This window comes from Pleurodeles waltl, chromosome 12 (assembly GCF_031143425.1).
Source record: "Pleurodeles waltl isolate 20211129_DDA chromosome 12, aPleWal1.hap1.20221129, whole genome shotgun sequence".
Taxonomy (NCBI): Eukaryota; Metazoa; Chordata; class Amphibia; order Caudata; family Salamandridae; genus Pleurodeles; species Pleurodeles waltl.
In genome coordinates, this window is record NC_090451.1 from 500393054 (window position 1) to 500410094 (window position 17041).

The 17041-nt window shown below is 40.1% G+C and overlaps 1 protein-coding gene across 2 annotated transcripts in view; it reads right to left on the minus strand.

Annotated features, from left to right (window-relative positions):
* Positions 1–17041, minus strand: part of LOC138267955 (uncharacterized) — a 1270490-nt gene that overhangs the window by 390993 nt on the left and 862456 nt on the right. For both annotated transcript variants that reach the window (XM_069217240.1, XM_069217239.1), the window contains exon 6: positions 1967–2054. In XM_069217240.1, coding sequence (XP_069073341.1) covers positions 1967–2054 — 88 coding nt within the window. The remainder of the gene's footprint in view (positions 1–1966; positions 2055–17041) is intronic.

Below are 17041 nucleotides of genomic sequence, written 5' to 3' on the forward strand. Positions count from 1 at the left end.
GTCACTCTACCTCATGACTCAAAATACTTTTTTTTTTAAAGAAAAACAAGCTGCACACATCCGAGCCCAACACTAGCTGGCATGATTATGCTAAGCATGTGCCTCTACAGCCGCACATGCCTCGAATATTAACATTCACTGTGAGAGACAATAAGTCAGACAACTTTGGAATGATGACAAAGAGCACAAATCAGGAACTGCGCAAAAGTTTGTTGCCAGGAAAAAAAATCGAACACCGAAAGGTGTGGGAAACTCTCAGTTCACTTCAATATAGTGAGCAACAAAAGAGACACCTATTGCAGTGCACTCACGATACCCATACAACCTCCCTCTGACAAGGAGACTGGTAGAGGACCCGTCTAAATCAGTATAGCAAATGAAACATTGATGCAGAACTATAAGTAGCAAAACTGACTGGACTGCATAAGAACAGCTGCCAGAATCCCATACAGCCAGCAACATTTAAAAAATAAAAAAGTTGAGTCAAATCAGCATCTGCAACACACAAACTTAGATTATTGCTTTCACTGTTGAACTGAATTTGTTGCCAAATTGAGACTTTTATAGTCCCTTCGAATGCTCTCATCAGGTGCAATGTCCTCGTTTTATGTTTCTTGGCAAAACAGTTATCCGTGGGTCATAGCTTACGTCGTATTCAATCAGGTGACCAACAAACAATGTTGCTGGTGCCACTCAGTATGCAGAACTATGAATCCCAATCCCTGAGAAATTTCTCCTTTGGGTTGTGGGGGGTGTGGGGGCATAAGTGGGCTCTTCTCCCCTCCCTTTTATAAGATTTGTATACAAACTCGTTCACATCATCCCTGTGCTTCCACCCACCATCCCCTGCTCTACCTTCACTCTCATGTTAACAGCTGTATCTGTGGCTAGGAATAATTGTTCTCATGATTTTCTGCAATTTACTCAGAGTTGTAACAACACAATGCAAAAGCAAGCATTTCAGCATTGCACAAATAGCCACTTGACGTTAAGTGTTTTTTGTCCCGAGGTCTCAGGGCAGCAACAAATTTCTTTAAGTGGGCAAGCGTTCCTTATTGTTATGCTCTGAAGCCTTAGGTTAGGATATTTCCTAAAGAAATATATGGTCTTAGCAAAAAAACATAAATAAAACAACGCAGAAAGACAGGTCACTGGTGTACTTTCGGAAACGGGAAGATTGCTAAACTCCCACAGAACGCGGACAACTCGATGGCAGTCTGATCCACCTGTAGAGTTGTTTTGGAAATATTAACATGCAAATTCATAACTGAAATACATGTCAGAAAAGGCTTGAAATTGCTGGGGGTGGGTGTGTTCTGCTGGATCCCAGCAAATCTAACAGTGTGAGTCACTCCTTTTTTCAAGTAACAGCACCTGCTGGAACAATTATAAACGTTTATTTTGAAGCAGGCAGGAAGCTTCAGATTCAAATAATGAATGTGTCAAACACTTCTATCATTAAAAGGAAATGACAAGTATATTATTAAGGATCCAACTAGGAATCCTGCCCACAGCGGGAGTTACTCTTTACGTCAACAGGTTGCTTTCCTTTATTCAGATCAAACGTAAGAGTGTACCATCAAAACGGTGTCTTAAACGAGAAGAGGTTGGAGAAAGTCCACGTTTGGTGAGATATTCCCAGAGACCCAGGCAGAGGAGCAAACACAAGGACCAGAGACATCTGAATAGCAAACACAAGGACCAGAGACAGCATTATCTCCAGGAACCATTTTTTCCAAATGTGCTCCCTCCTCAATAGGGCATTATTAACTCAAAGAGGCCCTTAGAATTTATAGATTCCACACTAATTTGACTTGCTGAATTTAGTGTGTTCAATGCAGAGTTTAAGGTAAGAGTCCGGCTAACCAGCACCCTAAAGATGTTTTATTTATGTTCCACAGGAACAGCATCCTACTGTGCCATAATCCACAGCTATATTTAGAGGTGCATCTGGATTACTTTTTACCTTTACAATGTATTGTCCAACGCCGTAACCCCGGTAACGTTTCCTGGTCGACAGCAAAGACAGTTTGATCACTTTCTCCTTCGAATTCCTAAGGGATGAAGAAAACAGTATTGAACACAAGTTGCTCTTATCAGAGGCAGGAAAGTTAGGCATACTTAGAGAACATAGTGACTCGTTTAGTGCTGGGCTATAATTAAAAATCGTTTCTGGAGGACATGTGAAATCTATACAATAATCTACTAGTGGGAGTTCCTCCCCTAAAGGGAGATTATCATAGAAGAAATTCCCATCTGGATTCCACACTCGATTCAGAAACAAGAGGATATTCTGATACCATTAAACCAGGATCTTTGTTATAAAGCCCTCAGCGTGACAAGGGCAAAATAATATGAAACAAGTTGTAGTGGTGTAATCGTCGACAGATGAACCAAGGAACCGAGGTGAGTGTACAGACGAACATCCTGGCTCAACTGCCGACAAGAGAATTCCAACGTCGTGGACATTGGAACTCCCTCGCGTCATTAGCTACACATTCCATTAAGGAATGTGCTCACACACAACACAAGTGTATGATAAAAAATAAATCACACAATGAGCAGTACTGCCCTATTCTTTGGCCAAACACTGGTCAGTCAGAAGCCTGCTCTCGTGAACATGATGCACTGCTATATCGTAATGATAGAGAACAGAAAGAATTCCAAATCTACAATTTATGAATATGGAAAAAAGCATACAGAGTGCATTGCATTGGCTCCTTCAGTTGAACAGAGTTATCCTCAAGACTGCCAGTCAGTCACAATCATGTCCAAGGATCAAGAAAGGTAATGTTAAGGAAAATATAAGGTAATAGATGTAGCGCACAAATTAATCTCAGTCTCTGGAAATTACTGCAGTCTCCATCCCAGGTTATTATTTTTGCTCCCTGTTCCACTGCGGACAGGGACCAACCATATGCACATCAATCATGGTCCCAACATAGTGGCACAGTCCATCCAAAACTGCTAGGCCATGTCACCTCCGTACAGGGACACAAACAACTCTAGACTTCATAGGGCTTTATTGGGTCTCATGATGCTTATGTTGTTCCTGCACAGTTATTTACACCGATATCTGAAGTGCATTATTGGTAGAGCGCGAGTACCAACAAAAAGTGAAGGACTATTAAATATTTGTCTTCTAAAAAGTGCATTCAAATGAGCCATTGGATTTTGTCTAACAGTGGATATTCTTGTTTCACACTCCATAGCTTCTGAATAAATTCAGTAAAGTGTCCTTCAAATTATTCTATTTGCCCCAGCTGTTGCCATTGCAATTTGAAGGTCAGAGGGTGGAGAACGTGAACATTTCCTCCTTGGAGTGATGAGGTTTAATGTTAAACCCTACTTGATTTGTTTCTAATATTTTGAAATAAATTTTCAAATACTCCAAGTGCAGCTTCTTTGTTGCTCAATAGTTCCAATGTGTACATCAATTATATATTATCCTTCTTAATCCATTTATCGTACCATTACATTTGGAACTTTAAATATTAATGTTTCATCAATTAGGCTATTATCCAATGCTTTTCAAAGCTCACCGTTTCTTCATTAGGGATGCCCTTGTGTTGTAAAGGGGCCATCCGATGAATGATATTACAGTAGGTCTCAAACCCTAGAAGACACCATAAACAAAGGAACAACCTGGAATACCTATTGTTGGTATTGCTGGGATATATAACGATGGAAAATGAGCTGTGTTTTTTATTCACAATGGACGGCTCCTTTAAATCTCTTATATTTGCACCTACATATCAATCAATACAAAGAACTACATTTATCAATGCTATACTCACTTGTGCCTTAGTACAATCACATATATAAAAGTACCACACATAACAAACACTTTGTAAACTCAGAATGTTGGATGAGAACAAAACCAGGAAAAACAAGAGAGGAAAAACGAGCAATATTCATAAATTGTGGATCAAGAGCACCACCACTGCACCCGAGGCCCAACCACAAACTAGATTATCTACCCAAATCCTTGGTCTAAAAAAGGCAGGTGCCCTTCAAATGTGCTGCAGGTGTGACTTCAAGGAGCACGGAGGGTTGAAGTGTGCATGAAACTGGATTGTGCATTTAGGGCTGCACTGCACATAAGGGGGTGGCCTGTCATGTGAGGCTATTGGGCTATATTGTACATACGGAAAGGCAGTCTGCATATAGTTCTGAAGTGAGAATACGGGGCAATGCAAAACCTTTCAGCTGAAGTGTGTCCAACGAGCTGTACTAGGCATATGAAGATCATCTGCTCATGTGGAGCTACACTACATATATGGAATTTCACTGTGCACATGAGGCTACACTGAGCATTTAGATGTGCACTGTGGGATTGCCCTGAACATACTTAGGCTACTCCAGCCATATCACATTGCACCCCACTTGCTCCCCACTCTTACATGCAAATCCACTAGCTCCCATTCTTGCCCCCATGTCCTTAAATCCAACTGCTCCTTGCATCAACACCGTCTCCAAATACTGTATTTGAAATACCTGTTCAAATGCCACCACAAAACACCCCAACTAATTCGCTGACTCTCTCCACGGGAGAAGTTCCTACTGCCACAATCCCTGAGTGCATGAACAAAGAACAAGACAAACTACCTCCTTCACCAAAACCACACCTTCTTTCAGTACTGCAGCCTCCCACTATCCACTGCATATCTTTGTCCCCTCTGACTCATTTGCTCAACCTCGAATTATACAAGCCATCGAGACATTCAAAACCTAATGCTCGCAAGGTTACAAGGAAGGCAGCACTTCTGATCAAAATAAAATTTGCCTCTTACCTAGAGGACCTCAGTACATTGGCCAATGCTCTCAGTAAAGTAGTACCCCTTCTGTGTGCTCTGATGTACTCTTACATGCCTTTGTGAACTGCCACCAAAACATCTAAAATATCAATAGTTGGGAACAGTGACATACAATTAGTACAAAAAGGTGTACAAATGGCTCTTTAGAGAGTTGGGGATTTCAGGACCTAGTCAAAAAGACAAGTAACAGTACGTAAAAGAGTACTCCTGTAATACTAATACTCATAAATTATTTTGTGAAGAGGACCTTTTCCATTTTTCACACCTAGTTCCATTTAAAATTCTCCAGGTGCTTCACAGTCAACATACTACTATTTAATGTTAAATATTTAAAACCAGAGACCTTCATTTTCCTGCCTCAAGTGTTCCCACCACTCTACCACCATATATTAGGTATATAGTTTCCATTCACATGAGTCTAGAGTTGTTCCTTAAAAATGGTAAAAGAGCTGCTACCTTGCAGCTGCTCAAAATATGAAAAATTTGACATTTCGCATCCGAAACTGCCAAATCCTCGGATAATGCACTTATCTTTAGTGCAACTCATGTGATAGCTTACTATTTATGCAATTTTTTCATAATACAAAACTATGGATTTTGCTACCACAGGGTCCATCTTTAATCTTCTTGGTTTATGACCCACCTTGGCTCAAAGGAGAAATGTATCTATTGCACTGATCTGTGTTTGCATGGTCACAGGTTTGAACTGAAGCAAAAACGCTCAGCCTTCATTGTCATAAGGTCAATTAAATGAGTACCATTGAGATGGATAACAATAAACATCTGTTATTCAGCACCAAGATACCCTAAGAGTTGAATGTGTGTTTTTACATATACACGTTTCGTGATTTATTCAAGGCTGTGGCTGGGCATTTAACATTGTACTTGGACAAATGAGAAATAATGTTTGCCCTGAAGACTGAGGTGAGACTACAGGTTAGTATAACTGTGGTGATGTTCTGAGTAAAGTTAGAAACTGCTGGCTCTAATGACTGCACTATTTAACACACAATGTGAATAATACAGCAAACAGCACAAAAGTATGATAGACAGATTGATGAAACTACATGCACCCCAGTCACAGATCTGGGTTAAATCCATCATTCTTTTGCTCACCATGCCACCCCAGTTTGGACACAGCCATATGCAAATCAGCCTTGACCCTGTTACCCATGGGAACAGTCCACCCTGAACTGCAAGGCAAGGTCCTACTGGGCCGGAAACAAACATCCTGGGACCGGTTTTGGTGTATCACCCCTCATTAGCCAGACTAGCTTGAATCCAGTGGCACAGTGAGCAAGGGACGCACATCTGGGCATTCCCTGGCCACTTAGGACAATTTTAGTAACACAAAAGGTTGATGGACAGAGTGCTGAAACTTTTCAAACACTCACCCCAAGTCACACATCTGTGTTTATTCCATCATTCTTTTGCTCACCATGCCAGCCCAGTTTGGACCCTGCCATATACAAATAAGTCTTGAACCTGTTCTGCATGGAAACAGTCCAACCCAAACTAACAGGTCAGGTCCTCCCTGGACCGGAAACAAGCATCCTGGGGTTGGTTTCAGGGCATCACCCCCCATCTGCCAGCCTAGCATGAATCCAGTGGTACAGTGAGCAATGGATCCACACCTGGGCATACCCTGGCCACTTAGGGTGACCTTAGCAACACAAAAGGATAATGGATGGAGTGCTGAAACTTTTCCAACACTTACTCCCAGTCAAAGATCTTGGTCTAATCCATCATTCTTTTGCTCACCATACCACCCCAGTTTGGACCCAGACATATGCTAATCAGTCTTGATCCTGTTCCCCGTGGGAACAGTCCAGCCCAAACTGGCTGGGTCCAAATTGGATGGCATGGTGCGCAAAATAACAATGGATTTAAACCCAGATCTGTGACTGGGGGTAAGTTTCTGAAAAGTGTCAGCACTCCGTCCATCATCTTGTTGTATTAATACAGCAAACACACAAAGACAGCGCAACACATGCCAGCAGTTCTCCCTTTTGTCCATGTTTTGGTGAAGATACCATTGCAAACCGACTGTAGCCACTTTTGTGCGAGGTGTTCAAGATGAACGGTGCCCCAACACAGATAACAGCAACATGATCCTGGACAAACTGTTAATGGCTACTCAAAAGCCTTTTTGCCCCTGGTTTAGGAATGAGTATGTGGAAGGGCAACATTATTTTCTAATTTGGATAGGAGTCACACCCCCGTAAAAATGAGAGGCTACCCACTTGACATAACGTGCAAACTAATTTTGTATCCATGCACTATCTATATTTGAAGGGTTTGTACAAAAAGTTGCAGTGCCTTCTGTAATCTGAAATTGCCGTTTGAGCAAAGAAATGGGTACAAACATCACCTTCTATGTCAAATTTGGACCATTAAAGTACCACAAATTATCAAGGTTTGAGTCGGAAGATTTGGGGGCAGATGGAATGACAAATAGTGCATTTGTGCACACATAAGCAAGTACCTTTGAAATGTGTTAGGATTTATAAAACACTTGATGTGGGTCTTGGGATGACTCCCCGAAATTGTTATACAGGGTGCATTTGTAAGCAATAAAGACATTACTATTGGTCAAAAGGATTAAAGACTACTCTTCTTGGATTGTGGATTTCCAGGCCTGCCAACTCACACAGTGCCACAGTTTGACACACAATATCGGCATCCTTCACAGGGTCACCCGGTGAAGAGCTGATATCACACGGTGGCAGGGAAAACGAGCTGAAAACCACTGTAAACAGTGGATTTTCAGCTCATTGTCATAGGTCGTGAACTTCTAATGTCCATTAAAGGGTGTCAAAACACCCCAGGACACCTGCACCAGCCTCAGCTAATTGTTTTTCTTTTTCTTAGGAGGAGGGAGTTTTGGGCAGGACTGGGTAAAAAGTGCCTTGTAGCCATTTCTCAGTACAAGGCCACGCCCGTTCCAAGACCCCCCAACCTCACCAGAGGGTGAATATTTTATGTGAGTTGGCAGGTCTTTACGTCAGGAAATTGTGTGGAAAATTGTGCATGTTTAGGCATTATTAGGTCAACAGGGGGTTATCTCAGGTAACTATAACTCGTGCCCTAAGGTAACTATAACTCTCGTCCTCGCCATGCACAGTTTTGTCCTCAGAAATTTTACTACAAATATTACATTGATACTATAAAGGATGTTATCAAAGATGTCATGAGTGCCCTAATTTGTGGGGTAATTAGCAGTGCATAGCGAGGGCGCGAGTTATAGTTACCTGAGGGCACAAGTTATAGTTACTTGATATAACTCTAACTATAACTGGTGAATTTCTATGGTTTGGTATATTTATAATGTGACCAAACCATAACGTCTATGTAACCTTTGTTTTTTAAGTGGATTTCTATGTTTTTGTTTTAATTCTATTTCCTAACTATTACTTCCCTGTAACCTTTTTTTTTTCAGTGAATTTCAATGTTTTTTTTAACATATAGTATTTTTCATTACTGTACGTTAATAAAACCACTGCCGCGCATGGCCGGGCCTGGGGCCAACCCCTTATAAACACCCAACCTTACACCGTGCACGGCCTTCACCTGTAGGCAGCAGTGGTTGCCCGCAAGACATGGCCTGCAAGGTCTCTGAGTGGATGCATGAGTGTCTGAGTGGGTCTGTGAGAAAGTGATTGAAAGAGAGAGAAAGTGAGAGGGAGAGAGATAGCAAGTTTTTTTTTTTTTAGACATTGATGTATGATAAAATTAGAATGAGATATTTCTGCACAATTTGAAAAGAAAAATGTATTTATTTAAAAAGAGTAAAATCACCTTTCAGTATGAGCCCTAAACATTTTTACTTAAAAAAAAGGGAAACAAGTCCAGCTCGACTTGAACCCAGAACGCTCATTGTGAAGATCTGTGACCTTCACACTTGAGGCTATAGCTTTTTTTTTTTTCCATAGTTTCTTTTAGCCCTATATGGGCTATCTGGGACCGTGAGGGCTCCCCCGCAGTCCCTACATGTTTTGTTTTCATTTTTTATTTTAAAACAAGCCCTTTAAAGGCTATCTGGTACCATGGGGCCTCCCTCGCAGTCCCATTGCTTCAGCAACCACAGAGCAGCTTTAAGCAGCAGCTGCGTGGTTGCTGAAGCAAACGTTTCATCCCTGTTCTCTGCATGCATACCTGCATGCAGGGAACAAAGATGAAAGCACCAGTTTTTGACAGCAGAACCTGTTTGACAGGTCCTGCTGCCAGAAACCAGAGTGTATGCTGTGGATTGGTTGCAGCATCAAAGCTGCAGCCAAGCCACAACAAAAAGCTGTGTCCCGGGGGTGGACCCCGTTGCAAATTTGTGGTAAACCTTTTTTATAAAATGCTTTTTAGCCCAAGAGGGGTCCCTTTGGCACCCCAGCACCAGAGCTAAGGGGTCAGGGTGTTTGCACCCAGGCCCTTTCTGCATGGACTAGGCTCCATCGAGTCCCAAGATGAATGGCAACACTTCAACGGCTTCCTGGTTGAAGTGTTGCCAGCCAGTCAGATCTCAGCATGAGATCGGAATCATTCGCATCCCTAGATATACACATTTGGATTTTCCTTAATTTCTCTGAAACTACTGAACAGATTTACAGCAAAACAAAAAAAAGTTTGCTTTCTGGACCAGGACCTACTTTGGTGCTAAATCTGGTGTAATTCCGTCCATTGGTTTTGGTCAAAATCCCTATGGAAAAATGAATGGGTAAAAAGTGTTTTGAGATTCAACCCCTTTTTCTCGACTCCCCAAACTTTCCAGACAGTGGCTGTCTGACCTGCAAATGTTTTTGGAGAGTTTCGTGAAAATTCATCAAGCGGCGCCAGGCAAGTAAAAAAAACTCTTTTTATATAGGAAGTACATCCTATGTGTAATATATACATATTATATATATATATATATATATGTATATATATATATATATATATAGTTAGGATGTAGTTTCCAAAGACAGAGTGTTTTTTGTTTGGCCAATAACTTTGACGCTGCTTAAAGGATCTTCACTAAATTTTCAAAACCTATACTTTGGTCAGTTCAGCTGCTGTCTTAAACGTTTTGGGGTGATCCATCAAGTGGGGGCCGAGAAAGAGGGGGCTCCTAAAACACATTTTCCTATACATTTTTGCATAGGACCTTTAGACATGCCTACAGCTCAAACTGCTGAACAGAATTTCACTACATTTGGCACAAATCTAGATCGGGTTTCACAGATTAAACTTTTTGTGGTTTTGGAGTAATTTAAGGCCCCAAAAAAAAATATATATATATATATGTAAAGGGACGTGGATTCTCCTCGGATCTATGTGCTACAGGAAGAATCTGATTAGCTGGTCACAACTTGAGAGAAATGTTGCAGCCGCCATTTTTTTTTCTTGGGAAACGGTCCCCGGGGCTGAAATGTGGGGTGCTATGGAGCAGATGGGGCCAGGGTAGAGGTTCCCTGACCGGTTGGGGTGATAAAGTTGTGATGAGGCAACAAATAATGGGCCTCAAATGCCTGGAAACATTATGTTTTTTAAACAATTCGCGAGATCCACCTGCGGGGCTCAACCCGGCCTCCAGGAAGGTATCCTTCATTAGGATTTCCAAACCAGCCCCTGTAACTGTGCCCATGTCATTGCCACGACAGTGCACAATCATAAGGTCTGGATGTTGGCAATCCTTAATAGTTTCAACCAAAGGAAGTAATTGATGCCACTTTAACCCTTTCTGACCAATCCAAGTAACATCCACATTTGAAAAAACCTAGGTCCCCTTCAATACTACTTTTTTTGCATTCCCTCTGGCCCAAAACACAAAGCTGTGTTCCACAATCCACACTCTGAACATTTTGGATGTAATCTGGAGTAGCTCCCAGGAGAAGGCTGCAAGTGAATGAGGATTGTTTAAAACGAAATTCTGTTACAATGGAGGGTAGTAGGAACAGTGTGGAAGAACAGATTTAATTAGCTGTTGTAAATATGTTTTTTGGTGAAGGTAGGTAAGTAAATGTTGGATTGGCTTCACAAAAATTGGAAAACATTATTAGTACCTGTTATATGTTTAATGTGAAAGCTTCAACCACACCTGCTAAACATGGTTTAAATGTAAGCATGCTCCCTTTAGAAACTGTTATGAACTTGTGACCTGCTGCAGGAGAATATTGCAGACTGTGTTATCATGGTAACAAAGCTAGAGGAGCACATGAGGGAGAGGGGTATACAAAGAAATCTAGACTGTGACTTTGTTTTAGCAAATATAGAGCCAATAATGATTTAAAATGTTTATTTGATGTTACAATTTGATTTTGTGTCACAAAAAAGCATTAATATGGATGTGTGTTTGTTACTATGTCGAAAAAATAATTTCCGAACTTCCCAGTGTATCCGTGGTCCCATCTGCGAATTACATAGGGGTCCGCGCTGTGCGCCGCAGATCCTTCCACAATTTTACGCACGGGCCCACACTGAGCGCTGCGGTGGATTCATCGCTCTGACAAAATAGTCCTACCATATTGGGCTATCTTTTAAGGAATGTTGGAAAGGGTTAACTATAGAAGCCAGTGATAAGTTGTAGAACATAGGTTTGATATGAAATTGAGATTCTGATTGGTTTCCTGATTGAGTAACCTTCAAATCAAAGTTGAAAACTTTGCCATTACTGGTTGCCTGCTATGAGAGTGGACTTTCATTCTTGTGGTTATTTTTTTGAACATTTTCCAGTGAGAAGAAATTGAGATGGACGTAGGCTATAGAAGGAGGTATTTTCTTATTAAAACATGAAACATGTTGTTCTGACTTTTACTGACTAGGACTCTCGTAAAGATGTGGTACTCATATAGATAATAACAAAAAGATAGAGTCAGTCAAATATCTAGTGTAGCACTGAGAGAGACACTTTTCCATTTGCCAATGCAGTCACTAACACTGAAACACTAAGGCACACACACATGCATACAGTGACACATCTGAGAGAACACTCATCCATATAGTAAAGCTCTCAAGAACACACTGATGCATATAGTGACACGTACAAGGTCACACTTATGAATATTCTGACAGAGCCAGACACATTATTTTATGAAGTATTAAATACACTAATAGACCAGCTGAAAGTCATGCATTCATTGACACATTGAGGCACACATTTATATTTAGTCTGACAGGTCAAGGTATATACTGATGTAGAGTGTGTTTGCATATTTTCTATAAAGTGAACTTTGTAGTAGAAACTGTAATTCCTATGTTTTTTCTATATGGGTTAATGTATTCTTTATTTGTTTTCCAGGTATTTATTTCTACCTAAATAAGATTGGCAATGCCTAACAAAAGAGAAAGAAGGAAAAAAACAGAAACAACTGTACTACCTGCTTAAAACTTACAGTAAAAAACAAAATAAGGTGGAAAATATCCAGAGAAACAAAACAGTCACTGGTAAGAGTACTAAGGATTTTTTTTTTAAATATGCTGTGAAATACAAAATGTAGTGATAAAGAGGAGCAAATGGATGTTATGAGAATTAGGAAATCTAAAACAAAGGCATAGAGTTTCAGACAGCAACAATTTAAGTAATTACGAGTAAAATGTTTCAAAACATAGTATTTTAAAATTTGTGGAACAAGATGAAGAATTATAAGAGGAGAAGTGCTATTATGAAGCATCATATTGAGAACATAATTGACAAAGCATTTGTTGTGAAGAGGAAACCTTTTATATTAATATTGAATAGAATGAAGACACTAGATAAAACAGTCATACCCATGAGGATAAGAACTTTAAGAAAGAGAGTTATTAAGAAAAGTAATTTTTGCAATGTTTTTAAAGATGAATGGGTGGACACATGTAGTACAGAACCATTTTTTAATGGAGAAAGTTATTTCCAGGAGAATACATTAGTGCATGCAGCTGACACAACTGGTCATTGTTAGGAAGCAAAAAATGGTACTCCTGTAGAAATAGAAGAGATAGTTGATAGGAATGTAGAAGAACTGATAGCTGAAGAACTACAAGGAAGGTGTAAACAGGCTTCTATGTAGAAGTGGAAGTGTAGTAGTATTTATAGTGTCCGTTAGGAATCAATTAATACATTGAAAACTTTCTTAAGAGAATTTTCATGGAGAAGCCTGAAACAAAAAATGAAAATGCTTCAAGAATTAGATATGCAGAGTTAGAAAATACACTAGCCTACAAGGCCATTTTTTGGCATGTCTTTCAAAGAAAGTGTGTTGAAGAACTTTTCATCACTTCAGAATGCTAGTAGTGCATCATCCAAGAATGCGGAATTTGGTAAGAGGACTTTATGAATACTCCAGCTTTATATTTAGCAGCTCTTTTACATGGTAGTGCAGCAGAGATTGAGAAAGTTTCTTAACACATTCAGTTCTGATTTTTTGACCCTGAAGAAGAGAATAGGATGAATGACCTGGTAGTGATTGCAGGTGTACAGCAAGTAGATACAGAAATGAGTATTGAAAAATGTAGACAAGAAATAGACAAGTTCATTTCAATGTTTTCTGAGTCTGTTTGTGTTTTTTGTTGCCGTACTCACAATAAAAACCAAACTTGTAAAGTAGACGTATTTTCTAAAACTGAGGAAGACAACATTGATAACTGGCAGTTATCTGGTGCATATCTATTTGTAGAAGAGTGCTTTGATTTAGCCACAAAGCAAATAATTGTAAGTATTGTTATGACAAGTTACATGAGAATAAAATGTCAGCTAGATCAATTCATAATAAATTAGATTTGGTACTCATGCCACCTGAACTTAATGAATTACTATGAATCAATTTTAATACAAACTGTACATCTATTTCAAGCAAATTGTTTGAAGGGGGGCAAAAAAAGTTAAACTGCCATCAACAGAACTACAAAAAGGACTAAAGGGAAAAGCAGTGTATTTACCTCTAGATTAAAAAAAATGTTGATACTGTGGGTGTTGAAAAAAATGTAAATGAACCACTGATTATTCTAGTTAATGGAGTTCCCAAGAAAAGTTTTAAAAAAATTGGCAAGAATTAGTAGATGTCAATAAAGTTAAAAATGCTACAATCTTTTTTAAAGAAAATAATATGTTTTATAGAAATGTTGATATTACTGGAGATGTAAGCTGTGTTGAAGATGAAGTACTACAAATCTAGTGAACAAATTGAAAACGTGGATAAGGAGGAGTCAGAAGAAATATATGAACACTATAGTATTCATCCACTATTCGAAAGGTGTTGTTGGGGTTGCTACTGATTTGTTTCAAATGATACAAGCTAGTGGAGCTTCCATTGCTGTTGCTTCCTATGCCACTTCATATATTACAAAGTCAGAGAACACAAAGATGAAGGAAACCTGGGAGGAGATTTCTGCATAAAAATCTCTATCAAAGAAATTATACCATTTCAACTTGAAAACACTCTTACATAGAGAGATAAGGTCATGTGAGTGTTGTGATAGGTTGAGTTCAGCTTACTCTCAAAGTCTAGAGGAATTGTTTGGCTTACCATTGGCCTTGCCAACATGCACCACTGAGGGTAGGAAGTCCGCCTTTTCGAAGTCCGACTCCGAGGAGGCAGTTGCATCGCCAGGACCGCCACGTCAGCAAGACTCCAACTGGCATATTACGAGTCCTGCTGGCGTGGTGGTGCTGGCAGTGCAAGCCCGGCAGAACCCATTCCGTCCCGGATGACCTCCTCGATGGAGAAGGTAATTGGTCTGAAGGGGGGGGTGTCTGCGTGTGTGGGGTGTGTGTGTATGCAGAGGGGGGGTAGTGTGAGTGCGTGTATGAAGAGGGGGAGAGGGGGTGGTGAATGCGTGTGTGTATGCGATTGAATGTGAATGTTTGTGTGCATTTATGTGCACGTGTATGGGGGTGTTTGAGTGCATGTGCAAGCGAGTGGGGGAGTGAGTCTGTAAGTTTGCGAGTGAGTGGGGGTGTGTGTTTGCATGTTTGCGAGCAAGTGGGAGTGTCTATGTAGATGTATGCGTATGCCAAGGGGTGTGTATGTGAATTAATGCATGCCTGAAGGAGTGGTGGGGGTGTTTGTAAGTTTGTGGACGGGTGGGTGGGAGTGGGCATATGTGTTGACAGGAATAGGGATTCCTGTCACCAGGTGCGTGACCACCAGGGTTTTCGTGGCGGGGTGACCCCCACAGAAAGCCTGGCAGCTTGTAGCCCTGTTATACGGCCGGCAGGCTGAAGCCTGCCACTGGGTTGGAGGTGCACACCACCAGCCGCGTCTGTGCGACCGCACTGGCGGGCCAGGCGGTTTTGTGGAGGTTTGGCTGCTGCCAAGCCCCACAACTTGTGATGTGGTGGTCTTTACCACCAGGTCCGCGGCGGTAAGACCACCAGGGCAAGGCTGGCAGTCTGATGACCGCCAGCCTTTGTAATGTGGGCCAGAGTCTTGAAATCTTATCCAGAAATTCAATACTTAGCAGAATTTTATCCAGAGAGTACAGATACTGTAAACACAAATATGTTAGACACGTACTATCCAAAAAGAAGTCCACACCTTGAAAATATGTGTCTTTATAAAATTCTGCGACACTATAGGTGAGAAATAATGTTTCAGAAAACATTGACGAAGGCACACATGGTGTAGCTGGTTGTGATGGTTGTTTATTTTGGCATGCAAAGGGTAACTTGATCAACCATAGAAAACTTACTTGTCAAACTGCTGAAAAAAGAGAATTGTTCTAGTTGGCACTTCTCTAGCTATTAAAACCTTGGCGATCAGAAACAGAGTTACTGGGACAGTTTGATTCCTATGAAGACTCTTTCAACATTGTGAAAAACACTATTCAGTGTCCAATATTTCCAAGCTATATGAAAATACTAAAAGAATAAATAGAACAAGAAGAAACAATTGCTACTGTTCACAAACCAGCCAGAGTTCTGCACCTCTCAGTCAAGATCCTCTTGGACACCCAGTAATACAAAATGAAGCTGCAATAGCAATGAATGAAGTGGAGACAGCAATGAAACAAGTAAAATAAGAAAATGTTATCTTGAAAGAGTTAGTAGAGCAACTCAATAATGAACAGAAATAAATATACATGGAAGTCAAAGGAAAAATAGACCATGGATTCCTGCATGAAAACCATCCCTGTAACTGTTCCAGCTTTAAGCCAATTCTTTTGTATGTCAGTGGACAAGATGGCACTAGAAAAAGCTTTCTAATACCAATTCTAACTACATATCTACAGAAGAGTATGGAGTTCATTTTGTTGTGTGTAGTAACAGCTCCTACTGGATTAGCTGCACACAATATCAAAGGAATTACTTTGCGTCATCTACTAATGCTCCCTGGGGAACACAACAATACATTGAAATACCAAAAGTAATCTGGTGAAGCTTGCCACGGGTTTTCCAGAGAAATTAAAACTTTGAATTATTGATGAGGTGAGCATGGGCTAAAACCTAATGCTTGCCTTTGTGCATTTGGGACTGCAACATATACTAAACACAAACTATGATGTACATTTTGGAGGAAAGGATGTAACTGTGTTTGGTGATTTACTACAACTTACTCCTGTGGAAGAACAACCTATATTTAAGACCCTATCACATAAAGAAACTTGTAATTCTTTAGGAAGCTTTGTAAATGTAAACATTTGGTTACATTTCCAATACATGGAACTCATTACAAATATGTGTCAGGCATCTGATATACAATATGGAAGTATTCTGAAGGATATCAGAGTAGGAATTCTGTCAAAAGAAGTAAAACGTTGTCTGGAAACCCGTCTTATAAAGAAAATATGTCCTTTGAAAAAATCTGCAGCACAGCTAATATTTGAATGTAATCAACAAGAGAAGTCAATTGTGTGTCTAATGCCTACGATTCAAGAATGAACATCTTTTAATGAACAATTACTACAATTGCAGAAGGAGCAACTATTAGAATTGATATCAATTGATGAAATGGACACAAAAGAGGAAAATACTATTGAGTGATAAACTGCAATCAAAAATAGATTCTTTGGAAAAGTCTGTTTCTAAAAATGCGAGATGAGAAAAGACTCTACGTGTTTTTAAAATTGCAGGGTAATTTTACGACGTAATTTAAATGTTGTAAAAGGAGTAGTGAATGGAGCCATAAGAAAAATAACTGATTTTATTCTGTATCCAAAGAGAAATAAAGTTCAGTGTCTAACAATTAAATTTGATGACCTTGAAGGTGTAAAACAGATAGCAAGGTCTGCTGCACGTTACTTACTTGTGAAAGACCTGTATGTACATAGAAAGCAGTTTC